Source organism: Carcharodon carcharias, chromosome 4, assembly GCF_017639515.1.
Source record: "Carcharodon carcharias isolate sCarCar2 chromosome 4, sCarCar2.pri, whole genome shotgun sequence".
In the NCBI taxonomy this organism is placed as follows: domain Eukaryota; kingdom Metazoa; phylum Chordata; class Chondrichthyes; order Lamniformes; family Lamnidae; genus Carcharodon; species Carcharodon carcharias.
Genome location: NC_054470.1, coordinates 201,060,205 through 201,087,460, shown reverse-complemented (window position 1 = coordinate 201,087,460; position 27,256 = coordinate 201,060,205). Strand labels below are relative to the sequence as shown.

The 27,256-nt window shown below is 43.1% G+C and overlaps 1 protein-coding gene across 3 annotated transcripts in view; it reads right to left on the bottom strand.

Annotated features, from left to right (window-relative positions):
• rictora (RPTOR independent companion of MTOR, complex 2 a) overlaps positions 1-27,256 on the bottom strand; it is a 232,197-nt gene that overhangs the window by 17,808 nt on the left and 187,133 nt on the right. For 2 of the 3 annotated variants that reach the window (XM_041186007.1, XM_041186005.1), the window contains 10 exons: positions 26,526-26,604; positions 20,928-21,037; positions 18,529-18,616; positions 17,960-18,052; positions 15,627-15,733; positions 13,451-13,680; positions 9,113-10,160; positions 7,941-8,118; positions 5,040-5,121; positions 2,218-2,442 (listed from right to left, as the gene is read on the bottom strand). In XM_041186007.1, coding sequence (XP_041041941.1) covers positions 2,218-2,442; positions 5,040-5,121; positions 7,941-8,118; positions 9,113-10,160; positions 13,451-13,680; positions 15,627-15,733; positions 17,960-18,052; positions 18,529-18,616; positions 20,928-21,037; positions 26,526-26,604 — 2,240 coding nt within the window. The remainder of the gene's footprint in view (positions 1-2,217; positions 2,443-5,039; positions 5,122-7,940; positions 8,119-9,112; positions 10,161-13,450; positions 13,681-15,626; positions 15,734-17,959; positions 18,053-18,528; positions 18,617-20,927; positions 21,038-26,525; positions 26,605-27,256) is intronic. The other variant, XM_041186006.1, reaches the window with a different exon arrangement.

Sequence of the window (27,256 nt, the reverse complement as noted above, 5' to 3'; positions counted from 1 at the left end):
AGACCACATCTGGAGTATGGTGTACAATTCTGGTCTAAATATTTAAGAAAAGACTTACTTGCATCAGAGGCGGTACAGTGGAGATTTACTGAATTGGTCCCTGAGAAAAGGGGGTTATCCTATGTCATGATGCTGAATAAATTGGGCCTATATTCTCTGGAGTTTAGAAGAATGAGAGGTGATAGCATTGAAACCTACAAGATTCTGAAAGGGCTGAAAGGGTAGAAGCCGAGATTGTTTCTGCTGGTTGGGGAATTGAAAACATGGGGGATGATCATTTAGGGTTGAGATGAGGAGAGATTACTTCACTCAAAGGGTTGTGAATCTTTGGAATTCTCTACCCCAGAGGGTTGTGGATGCTCCATTGTTGAATACATTTAAGGTTGGGATAGACAGGTTTTTGGTCTCCCAGGACTTCCAGGAATATGAGGAGTGACCATAAGACATAGGAGCAGAAATTAGGCCATTCGGCCCATCGAGTCTGCTCCGCCATTCAATCATGGCTGATAAGTTTCTCAACCCCACTCTCCTGCCTTCTCCCTGTAACCTTTGATCCCCATACCAATCAAGAACCTGTTTATCTCAGTTTTAAATACACTCAATGAACTGGCCTCCACAGCCTTCTGTGGCAATGAATTCCATACATTCACCACTCTCTGGCTAAAGAAGTTTCTCGTCATCTCTGTTCTAAAAGGTCTTACCTTTACTCTGAAGCTGTGCCCTCGGGTCCTAGTCTCTCCTACTAATGGAAATATCTTCCCCACGTCCACTCTATCCAGGCCTTTCAGTATTCTGTAAGTTTCAATCAGATCCCCCCTCATCCTTCTAAACTCCATCAAGTATAGACCCAGAGCCAGAACATCCTTCCTGAGTTACGGGGCCCAAAATTGCTCACGATATTCTAAAGGTGGTCTGACCAAAGCCTTAAAAAGCCTCAGCAGCACATCCCTGCTTTTATATTCTAGTCCTCTCGAAATAAATGCCATCATTGCATTTGCCTTCCTAGCTACCAACTCAGCCTGCAAGTTAACCTTAAGAGAATCCTGGACTAGGACTCCCAAGTCCCTTTGCACTCCAGATTTCTGAATTCTCTCCCCATTTAGAAAATAGTCTATGCCTCTATTCTTCCTACCAAAGTGTATGACCTCACACTTCCCCACGTTGTATTCCACTTGCCACTTCTTTGCAGGAAAATGAAGTTGAAGTTCTAGATCATTCATGATGGTACTGAATGGCTTGATGGGCCATGTGGTCTACTCCCGCTTCTGTGTTTGTGTGCTGTCTCAATCAGTGATTTTTGCCTATCAGGCTGAGCAGGCATTTCACAGAATGATAGCACAGAAGACTATTAGACTCACGATGCCTATGTCAGCTCTTTGAAAGAGCTATCTAATTTGTCTCACTCCCCTGCTCTTTCCCAATAGCCCTGTAATTTTTTAAATTTCCAATTCCCTTTTAAAAATCGTTAATGAGTCGGCCTTTCAGGCAGCGCATTCCAGGTCATAATTTGATGCTCAAAAAAATTCTCATCTCCCTTTGGTGTTTTTGCCAATTACTTTAAATTGGTGTCCTCTGGTTACTGACCCAAATGTCAGTGGAGACAGTTTCTCCTTGTTTACTTTATCAAACCCTTCTGTTTCAGATTGGTTTTTAGGAGCGAGTTGTTATAGTTAAATTCAATTCACAAAAAGCTGAAACAAAAACACAGATCTTTTGGAAAAGCAGGTTAGATTCAGACAAAGTGCCTGCTCCATCCAGCAACAATTCAAATTATTTCAAATCAAGGAAATACTTTGAATTGCAGGAGTCTCAGGAGGGTTCATGGTCAAGCATTAATATGACGATGTCACCTCCAGCAACTGAGGTGTATAATATATATATATATAGATAGAGAGAGACAATATATACTGCCAGAAGAAGGGAAGAAAGCAGGTGATGAGGAGTCACAGTTTTTAAAGTCCTGGGAATGTGTGAGGAGTAGAAAGTGCAATCAATCAGTCTTGATTTTAACAAGCAAGGAGGCAGAGAAGGTAGCAAATGGGCATTTGCACAAAATGCCAGGTGAGAGGAGCAACAGGGTACTGATAAATGAGAGTCGAGTAATGTTATAACAGAGAGAAACTGAAGGTTGAAGAGGAGGAACAAAGGACTTAGGAGCAGGAGTAGGCCATTTGGCTCTGAGTCACACAGACAGGGTGCAGCCCAGCCCTCACCCACCTGCACGGTTTAAAGTGGAAGCACACTGGCTGTAGGGCAGGCAGCCAGCAATCTGCAGGCACACACAGTATAGGCAGTTATCATCTGTGTGCTCCTGTAAACCTGTCTCCTCTGTAGCGTCAATGAAAGGAGCATTTTCTGATGCTTTCAGCATTGCCTCTGTGAAACTGATTTGTGGCCGTAGCTCTTGGTAGGGACTCCGAGAACAAGGAGGCAATGCTGGATCTAAAAGAACAAAATAAAACTTAATTAGTTATTGCCTGGTCAAATGCCTGTGTTCTGATGAAGGGTCATCGACCTGAAACATTAAGTCAATTTCTGTCTACAGATGCTTCCTGACCTGAGTATCTGCAGGAATTTTTTTATTATGCCAGAACAAAATCCTGCTTCACCTTTCACAGGGTGGGTCATTCTCGAACCCTGCCTGCACAGTCCATGGGGCGGGTCACTCTCTAACCCCGCCCACACAGTCCACAGGGCAGGTCACTCTCTAAGCCTGCTCGCACTGTCCACAGGCTGGGTCACACTCTGAAAGGCGTGTTTGGGCCCTTGGACGCTAAGAGGAACTAAAGGGGCAGGTGTTGCACCTTCTGTGATTACATGGGAAGGGAATGAGGTATTGGGAATGGTGGAGGAATGGACCAGGGTGTCCTGGAGATGTTGATGGGGGGGGTTGAGGAGAAGATGTGTTTGGTGGTGGCATCATAGGGTTGGGAGACTGAGGTTGGAAGCTGTGGAGGGAAGATCTCCAGAAGAGATGAGGTTAGCACTGACTTGCACCTCCTTCAATTTGGTCTCGTGCATTCGCTGCTCTCAATGCGGTTTGCTCTACACTGTGAAGACCATATGCAGACTGGGTGACCACTTTGTGGAACACCTTCATCTGTCAGCAAGCATGATCCAGATCTTCCTGTCACTTGCCACTTCAACACACCATCATGCTCTCATGCCCACATGCAATGTTCTAGTGAAGCCCAAAGCAAACTGGAGGGACAGCACCTCATCTTCCGATTAGGCACTTTACAGCCTTCTAGACTTAACTTTTAGTTCAACAACTACAGACCATGAACACTCTCTTCTACCTTCACCCCCTTTTTAAAAAAAATCTTATCCACTTATTTTCTTTTTGATTCATTTATTCATTGTTTTATCATCCTTTTCCCCCAACCATTGCCCCCTCCCCCACCCCACCCTCAAAAGGGCCATCTTTTACTTGTTTCACATTGTTCTTTCACAGAGTACTGACCCTTGTTCTGCTATTAACACATTCTGCTTTCTTACCTTTATGCCACTAGCAGCACCTTCTTTGGCCCTTACCTCTACCGTTAACACTCTCTTTGCCTTTTCGTCCTGACATCGTTCTCAATCTCTCCTTAGCCCCAACCTATTGCTGGCCTTCTTTCCAGCTTCACCTGCTCCACCCTCTTAAACCGTATAAATTTCATCACATTTCTAATGCTCTTTAGCTCTGAAGAAGGGTCATAAAGACTCAAAACGGTAACTCTGTTTCCCTCTCCACAGATGCTGTCAGACCTGCTGAGCTTTTCCAGTATTTTCTGTTTTTATTTCAGATTTCCAGAATCTGCAGTATTTTGCTTTTATCTTAATGCTCTGGGGACATGGGTTCAAATTCCACCACGGTGGAATTTAACTTCAATTAATAAATCTGGAACAAAAGAAAGCCATTCTCAGTAACGGTAACCAAAAAACTATCAACTGTCGTAAAAACCCATCTGGCTCACTAATGTCCTTAAGGGAAGGAGATCCCTGCATGTGGCTCCAAACCGACAGCTATGTGGTTGACTCTTAAAATGCCCTCTGAAATGGCCTAGAAAGCCTACTGCTACAAATCCAAAAAACAAAGAAAAGAAACCAGATGAACCACCCAACATTGACCTGCAAAGTCCTCTATACTACACACACATGGATCGCAGTGGTTCTAGAAGGCGGCTCACCACTGCCTTCTCAAAGGCAATTAGGGATGGGCAATAAGTGTTGTTCTTGGCAGTAATGCTCATATGCCATGGAAGAATAAATATTTTTAAAAGTTACTTGCCGCAGAATTCCCAGCCACTGACTTGCACATGCTGCCATATTATTTACCTGGCTGATCCAGTTCAATTTCTGGTCAATGATAACCCTCAGAATGATGATGATGGGGGACTAAACGATGTTAATGCCATTCAATGTTAAGGAGAGATGGTTAGATTCTCTCTTGTTAAAAACAGTAATTGCCTGGCACTTGCATGGTGCAAATGGCACTTGAGTAGTTGCAAACGTTAACCTAACATGTCAATAATGATACTGAATATTATGTAATCCGAGAACATCCCCACTTTTTGACATTATGATGGAGGGAAAGTCATTGATGAAGCAGCTGAAGATAGGTGAGCCTAGGACACTACCCTGAGGAACTCATGCAGCAAATGTCCCGGGACTGAGATGCCTGATCTTCAACAGCCAAGATTCATCTTTCTTTGTGCTAGGTATGGCTCCAACCAATGGAGAGTTTTTTCTCCCACCCACCCCCAGATTCCCATTGACTTCATTTTTGCTAGGATTGTTTGATGTCACATTCAGTCAAATGATGCCTCAATATCCACGAGGCAGCATTGCCCTGGGTAATGCTAGAGTCACTTATGGCTTCCCCCAAATAGCAAACATGTTTCCTGCAAATGGTCATTCTTTACCAGAAAAAAGTGTCAGCATGCTATCTGTGAACAGTACAACAGCAGAGTTCAATTCGATCCTCAGCTGACAGGCATGGGTTTTCACTATTACAAGTTACTGAAAAGATTAGTAGGTAAGGTGTCTGCCCTCACCTTCAACTGACTCTTGGTCTTGGAGGGAACTATCCTCTTTAGGCAGGGTACACTTTTGCTGAAAGTATGGAATCTCTTTCACCTGGGGAGAAGTACAAGGTGTAACTGTTAATCTTAGAGCTTCATTTTAAGATTCCACACAATCAGACCATGAGTTAGGCTACAAACTACTTGTTTCACTGAACAATAAACAGATAGTCCCCTGATAATACAGGACTTGGAAATCGCTGAAAACAGAGACATGTTGCTGAAGCTGTTCCTGGGAACATCATGCATGAATCTCACTGCCACAGTGATGCCAGGTATGTAGACCATACACTCCAACTATTGGCTGATCGAATAAAACAGCATCTACCTTCGGTTGTTTGTAATACAGACTGTACTCAACCTTGCAAAAACAAAAAAATGTCTACTGTTAGATGCGATTCCATGATTGTGTAGCACTTGCTGTAACTCTTTCGAGTACAAACCCGTTTCCATCTGTTTCAGATGAAGTTACATTGTTTCATAGTTTGCCATTGTGAGATTTGAACTCTTGATACTCTTTTTGAGTAAACCTGTTTCCATCTGTTTCAGATGAAGTTACATTGTTTCATAGTTTGCCATTGTGAGATTTGAACTCTTGATCTTGGGGTTACAAACCCAGTACCATAACCACTTGGCTATTTAGGCCAAGCTAAATTTTGCTTGTAACTCTTTCGAGTACAAACACGTTTCCATCTGTTTCAGATGAAGTTACATTGTTTCATAGTTTGCCATTGTGAGATTTGAACTCTTGATACTCTTTTGAGTAAACCTGTTTCCATCTGTTTCAGATGAAGTTACATTGTTTCATAGTTTGCCATTGTGAGATTTGAACTCTTGATCTTGGGCTTACAAACCCAGTACCATAACCACTTGGCTATTACTTGCACTTGTGCCTGGGTGCGTTAACAGCTACACTAACAACCAATTTAAGATAATCAAGATCATAACGTGGCTTATTAACATTTACTAAGTGACATACATTCATACACAGACCTGTTCTCTGAAAACAAAAGAAATATGTTCAAGCTTTGCAGCATTTTGAATTACCCAGGAGTTTGGGGAGCCAAGGCAATGCCTCGGCCAATCAGAGTTGACTTGGTTTAGTGGCTGGAGGCAGAGCGTGATGGTCAAAGGTTGTTATTGCGATTGGAAGCCTGTGACGAGTTGTGTACCGCTAGGATTGATGCTGGGACCCTTGCTGTTTGTTATATACATTAATGATTTGGACATGAATATAGGTGGTATGATCAGTAAGTTCAGAGACAACATGAAAATTAGTGGTATCATAATAGAAGGAAAGCCTTAGATTACAGGATGATATAGGTGGGCTGGTAAGATGGACATAGCATTGTCAAATGGAATTTAATCATGAAAAGTGTAAGGTGATGCATTTTGGGTGGACTAACACGGCAAGAGAATACACAATGTATGGTAGGACCCTGGGAAGTACAGAGGATCAGAGGGACCTTGGTGTGCATGTTCACAGATTCCTGAAGGTAGCAGCATAGGTAGATAAGGTGTTTAAGAAGGCATAGGAGATACTTGCCTTTATTATCTGAGGCATAGAAGGTAAGAGCAGGGAGATTATGTTGGAGCTTTATAAAACGCAAGTTAGGCCACAGTGTGTGCAGTTCTGGTCGCCACACTACAGGAAGTATGTGATTGCACTGGAAGAGGGTGCAGAGGGGACTCACCAGGATGTTGCCTGGGCTGGAGCGTTTCAGCTATGAAGAGAGACTGGATATGCTGGGGTTATTTTCCTTAGAGCAGAGAAGGCTGAAGGGGGACCTGATTGAGGTATACAAAATTTTGAGGGGCATAGATAGGTTGGATAGGAAGAAACTTTTCCACTTAGTGGAGGTGTCAATAATCAGGCGACATAGATTTAAGGTAAGGGGCAGGAGGTTTAGAGTGGATTTGAGGAAATATTTTTTCACCCAGAGGTTGGTTGGAATCTGGAACACACTGCCTGAGGGGTGCTCAGGGCAGGAACCCTTACAATATTTTAGTATTGAGATGAGCATTTGAAATGCGCACTTGAAATGCGATAGCATACAGGGCTACGGGCCAAGTGCTGGAAAATGGGGTTACAATAAATAGGTGCTTGATGGCCAGCACTGACATGATGGGCTGAAGGGCCCATTTCTGTGCTGTATAACTCTATGACTATGACTTGTCAACCAATCAGCACCCTTTTCCCCCTGTAGTATAAATTGTTGTGATCGTTTGAAATTTCGCATTCTTGTATTTGTCCTGATGAGTGCAAAATGAAAAGCTCCAATAAGACGTCTCTCTTTTCAGCAACAAATAGATAAATTAACAGGTACTTTTATAGTAACGGAGAACATTTCAATTCTCCTTTGAATATGGAAAACAACAAAGATGCCTCTTCTGTGGTAACATTCAATGCTGTTGGTCAACATAGTCCACAATTAGTTGATGAGGTTGCTGGCTTGCACTTTGCCCAATCACCTCAGAGTAATTATTGACCTGGTGGAAATGAATTTCAGATACACCATATTTTTTTGAAGGTATACTGCAAAAATTAAATTAAAAAGCATTTCTCATAAGCACATTAGATCATTGGATTCAAATCAAGATCTGCCCATTCAAGATGACAATAGCCAGATTATTTAATGAATGGCTTGACTAGCTAGAAAACAATTATTTTTGACAAACAACGACAGGTACGCTGCCCCCACTGACACTCGAGACACATCTCCCCCTGACCCCGTCCTCACCAAGACATCGCCCCTACACACAGAGATAACGCCCTGTCCACAAGCAATGGCTGAGCTACACAGTCCCTAACACTGGCCATAGGCATTACAGGTAGCAAACTGGCAGATGCTTCAATGTCTCCATTAGACCTACCTGGAAAAGCTCATTGACGTCAGTAGGCAATGCTAGGCCTATGTAATCATCTGTGCTGCCATAGGTGGCGTTGGAGACCATGGAACGTACAGAGGAAGAGCGTTGAAGTGTTGTATGGTTTATTGGACTTAATAAATCCTCTTTGTCCAGTGAGGCGAAACTCAAGGCTTTGATAAATCTGAATGAGAATGTGGAGATGAACAGATATCAGAGCAGTCTCTACTGACCAGTTGGTAGCATACAACAGTGATTTTCAACCACTCCACCCCAAGGTGCCATTTGTGTGTTATAAGAATTCCACACACCCACCCATCCCCAGCAAAAACACAAACTATCTTTCAGTATGAAAATTAGTTACATAATTAAATATATATTTATTATGAGTTTTTTTTTTAAAAGTGTGAAACTTGTTGCTTTTGTTGAGCAACAATTCTTGTGCCAACATTCAGGTCTACAATCACACAGCTTCAGTTCCCAAATAAAATGCACTTTAAAAATGACTATTTCATACTCAGCTGGCTGGTCTATAAAAATTCAACATTCCGTAAACTTCAGGTCATCAAAAACTCTGCTTCCTGTGTCTTAACTTGCAGTGGAATCTCATTTCCTCATCACTCCTGTGCTCGCTGACCTACATTAGCTCCTGGTCAAGCAATGTCTTGATTTTAAAATTTTTATCCTTGTTTTTAAATCCCTCCATGGCCTTGTCCCTCCCTATCTCTAATCTCCATTTGCCCCACAATTACTGATAGATCTGTGCTCCTCTAATTCTGGTCTCTTGAGCATCCAAGATTTTAACTCCCTTAAAGCTCTTTGCGCCTCTACCGTGCTTTTCTCCTTTATGACATTTCTTAAACTGTAAATCTTTGACCAAGCCTTTGGTCACCTGACCAAATACCTCCTTACGTGGCTCGGCGTCATATTTTGTTTTATAATGCAAAGCACATTGGGACATTTTATTATGTTAAGGGTGCTATACAAGTTGTTGCTATTACAACCTTTTTAGATGTAAACTCAACATCTAAACCCTTTTCCAAAACTCTTAAGTAGGGCTACATGTATAAAGTGAGGAGGATACAGAATGAAAATGTTATCCCCCGCCTCCTCAAAGTGCCTCCTTTCTGAAGGTGCAGGTGTATTGCAATATTTAACTAAAAGATATGCATACTTACCTTCTTGGTGTCAACCTAGAATCCAGGCTGCCTGTTTTCATGGTAATTGTGTCCGTAAACAGCACATCTTTTGCTGGAGATGCCAAGGCTTCAGAGTGTGACAGTGATGAGTGCATCCTCTGCTGCTGCAGTCGCTTCAGAGTGGCATATCCGAAAGCATCACGTGGGCTTGTATAACTAAAGTTGTAGTCAGTCAGGCTTTTTATGGTAGTGACAGAAGGTGCTTTGAGTGACTGCGCCCTTCGGGGGAGCGTATGAGAAGATCCCAGGGGGACAAGTGACACAGAGTTCGACTTGGACAGAGGTAGATGGTTGGACTGAGGAGTGAGGGACATACTGGTCTTCACCGTCCGTGCACTGACGATTGTGTTCAGGCTGCCGCAATCTGTGTCAGTATTGGCAGGGTCCAGGCGGACCGTTTCACCGGATGGACTAGAGCTGACAGAACTCATAGAACTAATACCACTCGTTGTTGTATCTGTGTTAAAGCTCTGGCTACGGCTTTTGAACTGTGTGCCAGTGGTGCCATCCCCCGTGGACCGGTCCTTGATAATCTGTTCCTGGTTATTATCCCCTAACATAGTCTTTGGGCGCTTTAGTTCAGACTCAGAGATACTCTGTGAGCTTCCTCTGTTGCCATGATCCCGGCTCCCAACAAACGATGTCTCCAAGCTCAATGTGTGGCTCTTGTGCAGTCGGTTACCATTGAAGATACTGGTGAACACCTCACTATGCAAATACTCAGTGCTGTTGGCTGGCTCAGTGACTGCCCGAATGCGCCGCTGGACTTGCTTCCTATCTGCTGCTGCCTTGGCGGACTTGGAATCGCTGCTACTGCGCATTTTCTTGCTAGGCAGTGAAGTCAGATTGTTGAAGAAGCGTCGAGGGACAAATCTGGAAGAGCTGAGGATGCTCAGGGGGCTTCGTTCCTTCTCCTTAGCTGATTTGGGTCTCTCTAGCAAAGACGGGTCTCCTTCCTCAGTGATATCTAGGAAAAAAGTGCTGGTTGTGCTGCTCCCGTATCGATCATCTTCCATAATAAACATGCCTTTAACACAAAAGCAGCCCACGCACATCCATTAATTTGTGTTGGTCATGCAAGGAGCTCTATGCAATCATGTGCAATTGAGATGACAGGGCTGAGACAGGCCAAATTGCAGACATGCTACCTTTTGGGAGAATTGACCTTGCGAACTGACCCTTGAACACTAAGACTTGAGCTTGTCATAAACACTGAAGGAGCTTCCTCTCTACCATTTTCAAAAGTTCATACTTGACAATTTAAACGAACTGAACTGCATTCCTGTTGGCAAATTCATGGGCACAAAACTGATCACCTTGTTAATGGAGAGCACAAGGCTGGCTGGTAGGGGTAAAGAAATTCTTATCCAAATGCATATGAGAATCTAAGCTGAGGGAAGCATTGTATTTAACCCCAAGCTGCATCTGAACCTGTGCTTTACTTGTCCTGGGAGTGTTTGATGGGGAGTGTCGAGGGAGATTTATTCTGTATCTAACGCTGTGATGTACCCGTGATATATTGGGAAATGTGATATACAGAGGGATCTGGGGGTCCTTGCACACAGTCAGTGAAAGTAAACAGGCAGGTGCAGCAAGCAATTAGGAAGGCAAATGGTATGTTGGCCTTCATTGCAAAAGATTTGAATTCAGAAGTAGGGAGGTCTTACTGTAGTTATACAAGGCCTAGATGATACCACACCTGGAGTATTGCATGCAGTTTTGGTCTCCCTGCCTAAGAAAGGATATACTTGCCATAGAGGGTGTGCAACGAAGGTTCACTAGGCTGATACTGGGGATTGCAGGGCTGTCGTATGAGGAGAGTGTGTTTCGGCTGGGCCTGTATTCACTAGAGTTTAGAAGAATGAGGGGGGGATCTGGCTGAAATGTATAACATTCTAACAGGGCTGTACAGTCTAGATGCAGGGAGAATGTTTCCCCTGGTTAGGGAGTCTAGAATGAGGGGCCACAGTCTCAGGGGCAGGCCATTTAGGACTGAGGTGAGGAAAAATTTCTTCACTCAGAGGATGGTCAACCTGTGGAATTCTCTACCACAGAAGGCTGTGGGGGCTGGGTCACTGAGTACATTCAAGAAAGAAATTGATAATTTTTTGGATCTTAGGGGCGTCAAGGGATTTGGAGAGAAAGTGGGAATATGGTGTTGAGGTAGAGGATCAGCCATGATCATATTGAATGGCAGAGCAGGCTTGAAGGGCAGAATGGCCTGCTCCTATTTCTTATGGTCTTATCCTTGCCAGGGTAGCTGCTGGAGGCAAGCCAATTGAATTCACTGCCTATTGGATTTAGAGGGAAAAATCAACTGGGGCTCCTAAACAGATCAACGGCTGGTGCTGGAAAGTGGATGCATAGAAACTAGAAGCAGGAGGGGGCCATTTGGCCCTTTGATCCTGCCATCCCTGGTATCAGCTTAGTGAACCTTCGCTGCACTCCCTCAATGGCAAGTATATCCTTTCTTAGGTAGGGAGACCCAAAACTGCACACAATACTCCAGGTGTGGTCTCGCCAAGGCCTTGTATAACTACAGTAAAACATCCCTACTTCTGAACTCAAACCCTCTTGCAATGAAGGCCAACATACCACTTGCCTTCCTAATTGCTTGCTGCAGCTGCCTGTTTACTTTCACTGACTGGTGTACAAGGACACCCAGATTCCTTTGTACATCCACATTTCCCAATGTATCACCACTTAAATAATACTCTGCCTTTCTGTTTTCACACCAAAACGTATAACTTCAAACTTATCCATGTTATACTACATCTGCCATGCGTTCGCCCACACACACAATTTGTCTAAATCGCCCTGAAGCCTCCTTGTATCCTCCTCACAATCCCGCCCAGTTTTGTGTCGTCAGCAAACTTGGAAATATTACATTTGGTTTCCTCGTCCAAGTCATTTATATTTATCGTGATTGGCTGGGGCCCTTTGGTACACCACTAGTTACCGCCTACCATCTGGAAAAAGACCCATTTATTCCCACTCTCTGTTTCCAGTCTGTCAACCAATTCTAAATCCATGCCAGTGTATTACCCCTGATCCCATGTGCTTTAATTTTGCCCATTAGCCTCTTGTGTGGAGCCTGATCAAAAGCCTTCCTGAACTCCAAATACACCACATCCACTAGTTCTCCCTTATCTATTCTACTAGTTACATCCTCAAAAAACTCCAGTAGATTAGTTAAGCATGATTTCCCTTTCATAAGCCCATGCTGACTTTGCCTAATCCTGTTAATGCTTTCCAAGTGTACCGTTACCATGTCTTTTATAATAGACTCTAGCATTTTCTGCACTATTGATGTTAGGCTAACTGGTCTGTAGTTCTCCATTCTTTTTCTCCCGCCTTTTTTAAATAATGGGATTACATTTGGCACTCTCCAATCTGTAGGAAGTGCTCCAGAGTCTATAGAATTTTGGAAGATGACCACCAATGCATCCAATATTTCCAGGGCCACTTCCTTTAGTACTCTGGGATGTAGATTCAGGCCCTGGAGATTTTTCAGCCTTTAACCCCATTAATTTCTATAGCATAATTTTTTAAAAAAACTAATACTGCTTTTCTTCAATTCCTCCCTCTCTTTAGACCCATGGTTCCCTAACGTTTCTGGGAAATTATTTGTGTCCTCTTTTGTGAAGACAGAACCAAAATATGTGCTAATTTCTGCCATTTCTTTGTTCCCCATTATAATTTCCCCTGTTTCTGACTGTAAGGAACTTACATTTGTCTTTGTTAATCTTTTCCTCTTCACGTATTTACAGAAGCTTTTACAGTCAGTTTTTATGTTCCCTGCAATTTACTTTCATACTCTAATTTTCCCCTTCTTGATCAACCTTTTTGTCCACTTTTGCTGAACTCTAAACTGCTCCCAATCCTCATGCTTGCTGCTTTTTCTGGCAATTTTATACGTCTCCTCTTTGGATCTAATACTATCCCTAATTTCTTTTGTAATCCATGGTTAAGCCACTTTTTCTGTTTTATTTTGCAACAGACAAGAAAAAATAATTGTTGTAATTCATACATTGACTTTGGGAGAGAGCTGAGCTGAACTTGGACTGCTGTCACTAACCACTAGGACTTGTGTGTGAAGACTGATCAGTTGAGTGACATACTGAAGAGCCGTCAAGTATCCATATCCCAACAGAAGTCAACACTCCCAGGAGAGGAACAGAGATATTTATTTATGATTGTGAAATAATTGACCAGCCAGCAAACATCGCACATTTCACTTGGTGTTTCATGCTAGAGACAACATGATTTAATTATACTGAGAGAGCATGGGCAAGCTCCACATCATAAGATACTCACTCTGAGGCATTGATTCACTCTCACTGTTATGCCTGGAACTAGTAGATTCTGAGTTGAGACTCAGTGTACTGGGAACTGAGGACAGTTCATTGTATAGTTGTTCTATGTCATCGGGGGCCACGGGCCAGGTCTGCATGCGGCTGTGTCTGACTGAATCCCAGCCATGCTGTTTCAGAATATCACATCCTTGCTTTGTTTTTGCCAAGAGGCCCAGTACATACAGACAGGTCCTGTGGAAGCAGAGCAAAGAAAGTCCGTGGAAACAACAGGCCATACTTAGGTCGTTTGTTGAAGGCACAATCCCAAAGGAGGGAAAATGATCACTGTATTAGGGTTATTACTGGAGAAGATGATTCAGAATGATTATTAAAGTTGTTATTGGAGAATAGCATTCAGAAAGACACTGTAGAATTCATCAAATGCTTCATGTAAATCCACATATACAACATTCACTGATCCTCTTCTATCCATTACCTCAACAATTATTAAAATATGCTGGTAGACTATGACCAAACTTTCACAAAATCATTCTGACTCTCTCTAATCAGCATATACTTTTTCAAGCACTTATACCAATTGCAGAAATCTTATGCAACAAGCTTGGCACCCTACTATGCTATACTACCATAGACGGTGGAGGATGTGCCCATGTTATACTACTTTGGTGGGGGGGAGGTGGGCGGGCAACAGAGGCAAACTGGCAGGAGATATTGTGAGTGGACAAATGCAGCCTGCAGCATTTGAAAAAGTGAACAGTGACGTCACAGGAATGTCATAAGGCTGATGAATATTGTTGCTTAGGGACCAGTAGTAGTCGACATCAATAGCGAGGATATCTATAGAAAGGGGGATGTGGCTGCAGTCTGAATTTACAGAGTTCGGTAGAAAATTAGCAAGCAGGATCTCAAAAGTAGTATATTTCGAAAAGACTTTTGATACAGTGCTGCACAACTGGCTTGTGAGCAAAGTTATAGCTCATAGAATAAAAGGGACAGTAGCAACATGGATATGGAATTGGTTGAGCAACAGGAAACAAAAGAGTAGTGGGCTGATGGATGTTTTTTGTGCTGGAGGAAGGTTTGTAGGAGTTTCCCAGGGGTCAGCGTTGGGACCCTTACTTTTCTTAGCGACCTAGACCTTTGTGTGCAGGAGACAATTTCAAAGTTTGTGGATAACACACAACTTGGAAGCATTGTGAACTGTGAGGAGGACAGTGTAGAACTTCAAAAGGACAGACAAGTTGGTGGAATGGGCAGACAGGTGGCAGATGAAGTTCAATGCAGAGAAATGTGAAGTGATTCATTTTGGTAGGAAGGACATGGCGAGACAATATAAAGTGAAGTGTACAACTCTAAAGTGCAGGGGCAGAGTGGCCAGGGTGTAACTGTGCATGAGTCATTGAAGGTGGCACAACAGGTCAAGAGGGCAGTTAATAAAGCACACAGTATCCAGGGCTTTATTGATAGGTGCATAGAGTACACGAGCAACCTGTTGAACTTGTAGAAGTCATTAGTTTGGCCTCAGCTGGAGTACTGCATCCAGTTCTGGGTGTCACACTTTAGGAAGGATGTGAAGGCAATAGAGAGGGTGCAGAAAAGATTCATAAGAATGATTCCAGGGATGAGGAACTTCAGTTAAGAAGATAGATTGGAAAAGTTAGGACTGTTTTCCTTAGAGAAAAGGTGGCAGAGAGATCATTTGATAGAGGTATCCAGAATTATGAGGGTTCTGTGCAGAGTAGATATTAGTCAGTGCCCAGTCCACCGTTGCCTTCTGGGCCATGCCAGTTTTATAGGTTGAATCTATTCAGCAAAGCACTGGACTTCCCACCTCCTTCAGTGAGCCCACATGGGAAAGGTAGAAAATGGCTGCACTAGCCCTCCAACACATATAATGTAAAGTGAGTCACAGTCTCCACTATCTGTGGGAGTGCAGCACGGGGTATGGCTTCCGCTGTCCGGAAGTATAGCATTGGGCACGGCCTCCACTGCCTATAGGAGTACAGCATGGGGGACGGCTTCCACCATCTGGAAGTAAAGCATGGGGCACGGCCACAAATAATCTGCAGTGAATTCAGATGAGGGAAAAGTCAATTACTGAGATCTCTTGGTACTGAGAGCGACTACCACATCATTATGTTTCTTTTGGATCTATGTCCATGAAGACTACTACTTACCCTCTGACAGAGAGGATTTCGCAAGTATGGGCCAGGGCTATAACATCTGGGATCACGTTCTCCTCTTGAAGCAGGTTCAATCCCCAGTTGGACGAGCCAATGTTTCCCTGAAATCCACATCATATTTGGGTCAGAAGCCTCATGCAAACCAACATCTAGCATAATTTAAGGAGAAAGGACACTGATGCGCAAGAAAGAGAAACAAAACAAGGTAATTAAAAGCACTGCCAAAGAGACAGGTTTGGAAGAGGTGTTTGAAGAAAGCAGAGATATAGGGCTGGATTTTACAGTCCCCTCCTGTGTTTGAAGGCAGGGAGGAATGTGCAAAATGCAGTGGGTGGCCTGCCTATCGCGTTCTCACCCACCATTGACATGTCTCTCATTTTACAGGGAGGTGGTGAGCAGTTGGGCAGCCTGCTTGCCCTCAGGCCTAATGAGGCCCCTAAATAGCTTCATCCCAACCCTGTCGCTATTTTGCCCACTGCAGGGGAGGCCCATGCTAAGTGGGTAGCTCGGCAGCTTTTACTGGGTGACCTGGTGTCAGGCAAGGGCGGGGTGCATGGGGGAAACACCTCCTTTGGGGGTCCCCTGTGCCATCGGAAGCAACCCCCCCCTGTAGGTCATATCCCCCAATGCTCCTCTCCGCAGCCTCTCAAACCCAGCCCCCTACATCTCCTGGGTGGGGCCTTCCAACCATGCCGAATTTGACACTGCTGGGACTACCTGAGCTGCTGGCCAATCAGATTGGCTGGTAGCTCTGTAAGGTGGGATCTCCTGCCCAGATGAGGGCAGAAGTCTTGCCCTGAGCCAATTAATGCCCCATTGAGTGTAAAATGGCTGAGGGGAAGCCAGCTTTTTCATGGGCGAGCTCCTGACCAACCTTTTATTTTGGAGGGGGGGGGGGTGGGGGGGCAGGGAATACAGCACACCGCAAATTGCAGCCCATTGTGGAGGAAAGTGATTTTGGGGTAAACCTCCACAGAATAGAGCCCCAGTGAACGTCGGATTAACAATAAGAACAAAATCATAAGAAAATGGAGCAGGAATTTGGCTCATTGAGCCTGCTCCTTCATTTAATAAGATCATGGCTGTCTAATTGTGGCCTTAACTCCACTTTTCTTGTCTGTCCCCCATAACCTTTGACCAACCACTGTTATTTGGGGTAGATAATTTCAAAGATTAATGACCCTCCAAGAAATTCCTCTGCTCCAGGGGCGTATGCATGGTAAGAGAGTTTGAGGGTGGGCAGAGATCAATTAGAGCAGAGGGTAGGGGCTTGGAATTTACAGTCGAGCATCGCTATCAAGGTAAGATGGAACAAATCTCTCTTGGTCAATAGTGGACAGGGGTTCAACAAAGCTGGAGGAGAACAGACGGGGTTGATTGGAAAGGAGGCGTTGCTGCAATAACTCAATCATGCACTAAATTTACTTTTGGTTCCTCTACATCAGCCAATTCCTACTTGGGTTAGGAAGCAGGGGGTAGAAGAATAAACAGGGTAGCACCCAAAGTAACAGTGGGCACAAAACCAGCCTCTGCTAACAACAGTGAGCAAGCCATACAAATGTGTTCCAGTACAGATGACTGAAGACGGGATGACTGATTATTATTTTGTACCTCCCAATTTCTTCCCTTACCATTGCCCTGAAGGCAATGAAGCAACAATGAGTGATCCTCCAGTATCTCATCCAAATGATTAATTTTCATGTCAGCTTAGCCATTGAGTGCTGACTGGCTCCTTGGGCACATGGGAGCACCACAGCTGAACTCAATCCTGTGTTCCAGTAATGGACAAAAACTGCAGACTTTGTGTTCTAATGAACCTCCATCCCACAGTCTAATTCTGCTATCTACATTGTATTACTTGTTATCAAGTGTCCAAAGCTGTCCACAAAGATGAAACTGCTAAAAGCAAAATAAGAGCAAGAAAAGAGAGGGAACATACAAGTCATCATGAAATGCTTGTCTACTGTTTCATCATAGCTCTATCATGAAGATTCGGTGGGGGGGGGGGGGGTGGGGGGGGGGGGGGGTGGGCGCAGTTCTTTTCTGCCAAAGCAACATTATTCAATGATCCAGACAGACCAAAAAGGTTCCAGGTTTGAGCCCACTCTGTACAGACTGGTGTTCAGCCAATGTGGTGGTAGGTATGTTACAATTAACCTCAGCACTAAGAATCACCATTTGGTTGCGATCCACAGCTTCAAATGAACACTCTCATATAGTCACCTAGGTGAGGGTTTGGGGGTGCTATCAGTGCATATAATATAGTCTCTAGCAAATGACAACAGCTACAGAAAAGGGTAGAGATTTGGAAAAGAAAACAATCATACCAAGGCCCAAAGTGCTGCTTTCAGCTGCTTTATACCATCCCATTTATCCAATGCTGGCGAACGCACAGTGTAGCTCAGGTCTGGAACAATGCTCTGTAAATAAAAACCAGCATCATTCCCGAACATCACCTGTTATCCCATCAAATATTCCAAGGGAAGGTACAGCACAGGTTAGACACAGAGTAAAGCTTCCTCTACACTGACCCCATCAAATACTCCCAGGAGAGGTACAGCACAGGGTTAGATAGAGAGAAAAGCTCCCTCTACACTGTCTCGTCAAACACTCCCAAGGCAGGTACAGCAAGGGATTAGGAACACTGATTATGAAAACGAAAAATGTACTGCAACCAAAAACAAAAAAGCAAAATATTGCAAATCTGAAAGTACAACAGAAAATACTGGGATCGCTCAGCAGGTCAGGATGCATCTCTAGAGAAAGAGGGTTAACATTTCAGATCAATGAGCTTCAAGTGTCTGCAGATTTTGTTTTTACCACTGCAGCTTCTGTTATGCGAGTATTAATCATGCAGTACAGCACACTGACTTAATATGTGCAACAGCATCCTCACCTGGGCTTCTAGTAAATGACAGCCAGTTTTATGATGCACCAACTGGCCATATAAGTGAATTGGCAAGTAAACATAGGGCCTTTGTAACCTAGAAACAGAAATAGAAAGTCAAATATTCAGATAAAAATCTTGCAGTCATAACAAAATTCTCTGCATCCAATGTTAAATCTAGATGCTCAATCATAATTTTAGATTTCGGTCTAGTTTTCAAAGATCAATACCAGAAGAACTTGACTTTATATAGCATCATATCACATTTCACGATGTTCCAGAACTCTTCACATACAACAAATTACTTTGAGTGTAGTCACTGCACTATTTGGGTGACTATTTTGTGCACAGCAATGAGATGAATAACCAATTAAGGTTGATGTAGTAACACCATTCAGTCCCAATTATTCCTACCATAGTTGGCTATGATTTTGAGAGAGGATTATTGAACAAGCTGTTGACACCTAGTGGCTGAAGACTGATGCTGCAAACATTTCATTTTTAAAAATCTTGTTGCAAGCTGCGCAATCTAATTAGCTGTGAACATTCATTTACTAGTATAGCTCTGTACGTGGTCACACTTGTGCTACAAAAATTAATCTGGTCCAAATTTTCACTCTTCTGTAATGCTAAGAAACTTTAAGCAAAGCAGAGACGAATTCTGTTATTCACTAACTCGTTACCAGATCGGCAGATTTCAAACTAACAATGATTTACAATTTCACAGGTAGAAGCAGAACAAGCAATCTAAAACCCAACTGGCTTATCACTGCAGATAATGTGCATACTCCCTCTACATTAGTAATTACATTCACCTTACTTTGTGAAATCTGATACTGACAAGCTTTTTGTTCATTGGAGCCCAGGCCATTTCATGGTTAAAAATTCACCATGACAGTTTGATACTTCTGATACAGCACGAAACTGTAGAATCACTCCTCTTCTCTAGGCCTCCTTCAATCTACAAAGTCTGGAATCCAAACTGAGCATTACTCCATCATGACTTGATTTCCCTCCTCTTACCTTCTAATCTGCCCCAAGATGGTGATACCTGGTCCTCCAAGTATGTTTCTCATTTTCAATTCAAGAAGTGCAACTTTACTTTTAGAAACAAAACAGTCTAACAAATTTGATGGATTTTTTTTGAGGAGGTGACTAGTTGTGTTGATGAGGGTAGTGCAGTTGATGTAGTCTACATGGGTTTCAGTAAGGCTTTTGACAAGGTCCCACATGGGAGAATGGTCAAGAAAGTAAAAGCCCATGGGATCCAGGGCAATTTTGCAAATTGGATCCAAAACTGACCTAGTGGCAGGAGGCAGAGGGTGATGGTCGAAGGTTGTTTTTAGATTGGAAGCCTGTGATAAGTGGTGTATACCGTAGTGATCGGTTTTGGGACCCTTGCTGTTTGTAGTGTACATTAATGATTTAGGCCTGAATATAGGAGGTATGATCAGTAAGTTCGCGGGTGGCATAAAAATTGGTGGTGTCATAAACAGTGAGGAGGAAAGCCTTAGATTGCAGGACGATATAGATGGGCTGGTAAAACAGCTGGGGCAGTGGTAAATAGAATTTAATCTTGAGAAGTGTGAGGTGATGCATTTTGGGAGGACTAACACAGCAAGGGAATACACAATGAATGGTTGGACCCTGGGAAGTACAGAGGATCATAGGGACCTTGATGTACATGCTCATAGATCCCTGAAGGCAGCAGCACAGGTAGATAAGGAGGCATATGGGATACTTGCCTTTATTAGCTTAGGCATAGAATATAAGGGCAGGGAAGTTATGTTGGAGCTGTATAAAACTCTAGTTAGGCCACAGCTGGAGTACTGTGTGCAGTTCTGGTTGCTACACTATAGGAAGGATGCAATTGCATTGGTGCGGATGCAGAGGAGATTCACCAGGAGGTTGCTTGGGCTGGAGGGTTTCAGCTATGAAGAGAGACTGGATAGGCTAGAGTAGTTTTCCTTAGAGCAGAGGAGGCTGATGGGGGGAACCTGATAAGAGGTGTACAAAATTATGAGGGGCATGGATAGAAACTTCTCCCCTTAGTGGAGGTGTCGATAACCAAAGGGCAAATATTTAAGGTAAGGGACAGGAGTTTTAGAGAGGATTTGAGGAAATTTTTATTCTTGAAACTCCGTAGCATTCAGGGCTACTGGCAAGTGCTGGAAAATGGGATTAGAGTAGATAGATGTTTGATGGCTGGCATGGACATGTTGGGTGGAAGGGCCTGTTTCTGTGCTGTTTAAATCTGAGTGCCCCTCATTATAAAACTGTTGACGTATGAATGCAGTAAAGCAAAACTCCAATCATTGAAAGGGAATTAAAAGTATCTCACATTGGAGTTGGGTCCATAATGCAACTATTTAATAAATGAAAGATAAGGTCAACTTTCCCAGTCTCACCTCTGGTTACTGCGACGAACATAGTTCTCGCCATCAGCTGGTTTGCGGTATGTAGTAAGCGCTTCGTTCAACTGTTCTTCGGTCAGCTCCACATATTTCAAGTTATACTCCTGAAAGGACACACAATACTGATGCATCACTCTCTAATCTATTGATCTTTTGTATATTTATAGAATATTTGTATCGGGAATGCTGCAGAGCATTGCACCATGACGTGATGGGACACAGGCTTAAGCTCAACATTCAACATTATTAGCATGTAATTTCTAATGTGCCACTATAGACAGTTGCAGTAAAAGCCAACTTCACCACAGCAAACAGGTCAACTGAGCTGGTCTGAAGTAATGTTTCATCAACTCCAGAATTTTCATGTAGCTTTTTACTTGCTATATGGATGTTGTAAGGAGACACAGCTAATATTTTGTAGAACTTGTCTATATTCTCTGGAGTATAGAAGAATCAGAGATGGCCTCACTGAAATATATAAAATTCCTAGAGGCCTTGAAGTTGAGAGGTAGATTCCCCTGGTTGGAGAGTCTAGAACTAGAGGGTCAATTTCTCAGGGTAAAGGCTACGCCATTTGGGACTGAGATGAGGAGAAATTTCTTCTTTAGGATTCTCGGAGGACTGTGAATACTCAGCCATTGAGCATATTCAAGATGGAGATCGATAGTTTCTGAACACTAATGAAAGCAAAGAATATGGGAATAGGTCAGAAAAGCAGAGGTGAGGCAGAAGATGAGGCAAGATGGGTTATAAGGCCTACTCCTGCTCCTAATTCTTTTGCTTGTATGGCTCATCTTAGTGTCAGCTCTTGTATGTTCACACTTTGGTCAAGAATGCAAAATTAAAAGTAAGAGCTTGCATTTATATAGCACCTTTCCCAAATTCCAAAGTGCTTTACAGCCAATTAAGTACTTTTGAGGTGTGGCTATTATTGTAATATTGGAAATGCAGCACCTAAATTGCATATTGCAAGCCACCAAAAACAGCCATGGAACAATAGTGTAAGTCGTCATTCTGGGGTTGCACTCTTGCCTCTGAAACAGAGGGTTATGGATACATCTTTGAATTGAGTATAGTCTAGTTTGACACTCCAGGGCAGTATGAGGGAGTGCTGCACTGTCAGAGGTGCTGTCTTTTGGATGATACGTTGAACAGAAGCCCTGTCTGCCCTCTCAAGTTGGTGTAAAAGAAACCATGGCTTTATTTTAAAGAGGAGCAGGGCAGAATCCCCCAGTGTCCCAGTTGATATTTATCCCTCGGCGATTATCATCAAAAACAGATTATCTGGTCATTATGACAATGCTGCATTTCCTACATTACAACAGTGACTATGCTTTAGAAGTTTTCATTGAGTGGGAAATGCTTTGGATATCCTGTGGTTCTGAAAGGTGCTTTATGAAGGCAAATCTTACTTTTTCTTTTATAATCTGATAATCTGCTTTTAGATATTGTTAAGGGACAAGTATTGGCCGGTAGTGAGAGACAACAACTCTGCTTTTCTCAAAATCATGGCATTGCATTTTTTCATTCACCTGAGGGACAGATCGGGCCTCGTTTTATTGCCACATCTGAAAGACAGCATCTTTGACAGCACAGCATTCTTTCAATATTACACCGACCTGGATTATGGACTCTGGAGTGGAACTTAAACTAAAACTTTATGATACAGAATGTTACCACTGAGCCGGTGGTGTGGCCTCCAAACAAAAGATAGTGCGCAAACCAAACACAAAGGAATCTGGATAAAATGGAAAGGTAGGCTGATGAAAGGCTAGCATTCTTAAAAGTGGACAAGAGTAAGGTAATGAGATAATGATAGGGGAGCAAACAATAGGAATGTATATCAAATAATTCAAAATTACAGTAAAAACACAACACAGGAGAGGGATGAGAGACCATTGGCTGGTGAAATAAATAGTGGGGTGTGGGGGAAATGGTGAGAAAAGCCGACAAGATCTTGGGCCAAAAGGATACAGCATAGGTTCCGGCGGATGACACTGAATCAGTACAAGACACCGGCAGCTGGAGTACTGGTTACCATAGCTGGGTACTTAGAAAAGCTCAAGGTCATTGGGAAGAGTCATCATAGTTTGGTTAAGCATGACTGGAGTTCAAATAGTTGTTTGGTAGTACAGAATCTGAGTATTGCTGATAAAAAGAGACATGTCTAGGCTTTTTGTCTTGCACTCATCAGGACACCAGCAAGAATGCCAGTATAAGGGAAGACAATAATTTAAACCGTATGTGAAGAGTGCTGATTGGTTGGCAAGAAGAATGCACCACTAATGGTGACTGACAGTTAACTGCCAAACATTGTTTGAAATTTAAACCAGGCAGCTTGACCCCAATTGTTCAAGGCATTGTCTCAAGGAATGAACAAGCGAATGGCTATCATTTATTTTGTTTAGCTGAAACAGGTGCAATGTGTGTACATGTCCTTTCTGTCTGCAAAGAACAGGGCCTTGTGCATTAACATATGTACCTTTCAGTGCACGCAAATGCATCACACTGCGAGCCCAACTGACAATCTTAAATTGATTGTCAGCGTAATTCTTAGCACATTGAGAATTATTTAACAAATGTCGTTCAATCACAGAATCATATCTAATGTTGGACATGGTGTTTTGAGTTTTGCAAACATGGGCTGGTTAGGTACAGTCTGTACCCTGCCCATTGTGAACAGCAGCTGGGACATGCTATTTGATATGATCCGCCAGTCTTTGGGATGTATGGGCTACATATTTAGCATCACCCCGGCACTGAAATCCATATACCATATTACTCATTTGTGTGATAGGCAGAATGTTTTTTTGGCTTGACGGCAGCATCCTGTTAGTGGCCAATACCACTCATGTTGCTGCTGCATATTTGCAGCATGAAACAGCCAGCTTCACTTGTTGCTCAAATTTGAGGTATCTTGCCCTTCCAGGGTAATTTGAGATAGGTTGGGCACTTTTCAGGGCTGAATGTGACGGTCTTAGATCCATTCAGGGGATTCCCTGATATACAGTGCAAAATGATCTGGTCAGGGTCACCATTATCATAACTCTTACATAAGTCCAACAAGTGTTTTTTTAAGTTTACCTACCCCTCACATATTTCCATTATGTGGATAATACGTTTACTATATTTAAATCCACAGCTGCAGGTAACAATTTCCTTACCTGTCTTAATGGGCTACATCCTGCGCTCAAATTCACCTATGAAATGGAGCAGTCAAATGAACTGCCCTTCCTTGATGTACTAGTTGAGGAATCTGTCAGGGGATTCTCTACCATTGTCTACCGCAAAACTACCTTCACTGGTCAATATATGTGTTGGGATTCTTACAGTTCCACTCATTGCAAGATTGGTCTTATCGGCAACCTTGTAAATAGGATCCAAGCTATTTGCTTACCATGCAAGCTTGATGCTGAAATAGGGTGCATTAAAGGCATCCTGCAGGGTAATGGCTATCCTGATGAGATCATTTCACATTGTATATCATGTTTTTTTCGAGGGAGTGACAAAGATGATCGATGATGGAAGGGCAGTGGATATTATATACATGGATTTCAGTAAGCCAAGGTCCCTCATGGCAGACTGGTACAGAAGGTAAAGTCGCATGGGATCAGAGGTGAGCTGGCAAGATGGATATAGAATTGGCTTGGTCATAGAAGATGGAGGGTAGCAGTGGAAGGGTGCTTTTCTGAATGGAGAGCTGGGACTAGTGGAATTCTGCAGGGATCAGTGCTGGGACCTTTGCTGTTTGTAGTATACATAAATGATTTGGAGGAAAATGTAACTGGGCTAATTAGTAAGTTTGCAGAGGACACGAAGGTTGGAGGAGTTGCAGATAGTGAAGAGGATTGTCAAAGGATACAACGGGACATAGATCGGTTGGAGACTTGGGCGGAGAAGTGGCAGATGGAGTTTAATCCGGACAAATGCGAGGTAATGCATTTTGGAAGGTCTAATACAGGCAGGAATTATACAGTAAATGACAGAAATGAGCAGAGGGATCTGGGTGTACAGGTCCACAGGTCACTGTAAGTGGCAATGCAGGTGGATAAGGTAGTCAGGAAGGCATATGGCATGCTTGCCTTCATTGGCAGGGGTATTGAGTATAAAAGCTGGGAAGTCATGCTGCAGCTGTATAGAACCTTGGTTAGGCCACACTTGGAATACTGCGTGCAATTCTGGTCGCCACATTACCAGAAGGATATGGAGGTGTTGGAGAGGATGCAGAGGAGGTTTACTAGGTTGCTGTCTGCTCTGGAGATTATTAGCTATGAGGAGAGGTTGGAGAAACTCGGATTGTTTTCACTAGAGCGACGGAGATTGAGGGGCGACTTGACAGAAGTTTACCAAATTTTGAGTGGCATGGACAGAACAGAGAGTCAGAAGCTTTTTCCCAGGGTGGAAGAATCAATTACTAGGGGACATAGATTTAAGATGAGAGGAGAAAACTATAGAGGAGATGTGGGGGGGCGAGTTTTTTTTTTTACGCAGAGGGTAGTGAGTGTCTGGAATTCGCTGCCAGAGGAGGTGGTGGAAGCAGGTATGATAGTGGTGTTTAAAAGGCAGCTTGACAAATACACGAATAGGATAGGAATAGAGGGATATGGACCCTGGAAGTGCAAAATGTTTTAGTTAATGGACAATATGATCAGCGCAGGCTTGGAGGGCCGAAGGGCCTGTTCCTGTGCTGTACTTTTCTTTGTTCTTTGTTAAACCTGTGAACAGGCCCAAGGCCGTCACTTTCAGACTTGAAAAGTGCCAAATCTACCTCAGATTACTGTGGCAGACCAAGGTATCTCAAAAATTTGAGCAGCAGGCGAGATTAGCTGTTTTACACTGCTACTATGTAGTAGCAACATGAGTGGTGTTCGCCACTAACAGGATGCTGTTGAGCTACCGCCGGATATATATAAGAAGGTTTGTCCTCACTTCGCTACATCCACGTATGTATGGGGTGCCCAAGACAACAACAGTGATTCTGGACAACATGAAGTGGCCAAGTGATTGGGTGAATTATTACAACCAGTTTTGATCAAGTTTTCCATATACACAGTGAGCAAGGATTCAAGATCTTGAAAGTACAAACTGAATACCAATAATATGTTTGAGATTGGTGCACAGTCTACAACCAGAGGACATGGCCTCAGACTTAGAAAAGGGAAGGTTTTCATAGTTTACATAAAGTTTGTTTTCCACAAAGAATGATGAACATAATGAACGGATTCCTCAGTGTTGTTGCCATACATTCTCACGTACACACAAACCAGGAATGAATCATTCCCTTTTGCTAACCGTGTCTATACAGGAACTTACTATGAGGCTGTACAGTACCAGAAGATTGTGAATCAACTGGGATACTGTATCTGTTCAGGAGCTGACATCGAGATAGACAGGAGCTGCATAGTACCAGATAGGTGTGAATCATGCTGTATTTACTGTATGTATGCAGGAACTAATACAGCGACATATATCAGCTTTACAATATCAAACAGCTGCATACTATTCACTATTAGTCCAGTTTTTTGACAACAGGTTTTATTAGAAAACTTTCAGAACTTAAAGTTTTGGTCATCGTGTCATTATCACACTCACCTTTTGCCACTTCTCCAACTGTTTGGTAACATAGCCTCTCTCATTCAGGTAGGAGAAGCCTTTTGGAATGGATAAAAACCTGAAAAAAAAAACCCCAGAAAATTTCTATCACAAACCCACTCAGCAACTTGGGAAAACAGTGTGCCAATATATGGGTTGACCTAAGGGAATTAAACCTCACTTATCTAGAAACACTGCTGGCCTTTGTTTTGTTTTGAGACGTCACCACACAAAACTGATGAGGCTGGTTGTCTCCTGCCATTTTCCTTCATTGCTGGGAGATGCCACAGCTTCTAATCAAAGTGGTTTAAACAATGCCAAGATTGGAACTTTGGCTGTTTCAATCCATAACAATGTGTTAGTGCCTTAACCCAAGCTCCATATTTTTCTTTTAAGGTATTTCATTTCTCACTTGCTCCTGGCCCTGTACAACCCTGAATCCAGTAGTTGTTGAGCATCATGTGAGCCTAGTCAGCGAGATAACACTGAAATGGAAGAGAGGGGTAGCAGAAAACTCTTAATTTGCTTTCTCCTTCCTGTAATGGAGCAACTAACCAGACCATGAGGCCAAAGGAGCAGGGCAGTCTAAAGGAGGAGATGAGCACAGAAAGTTTGTATTAGTGGGAAGGGCAGGAAGGAACAGAGAAAGCAAGTGAAGAAAGAGAGCGAGAGAGAGAGAGAGGGGGAGGAAAGAAAGAGGTGGAGAAGAGAGAGAGAGAGAGAGATGGGGG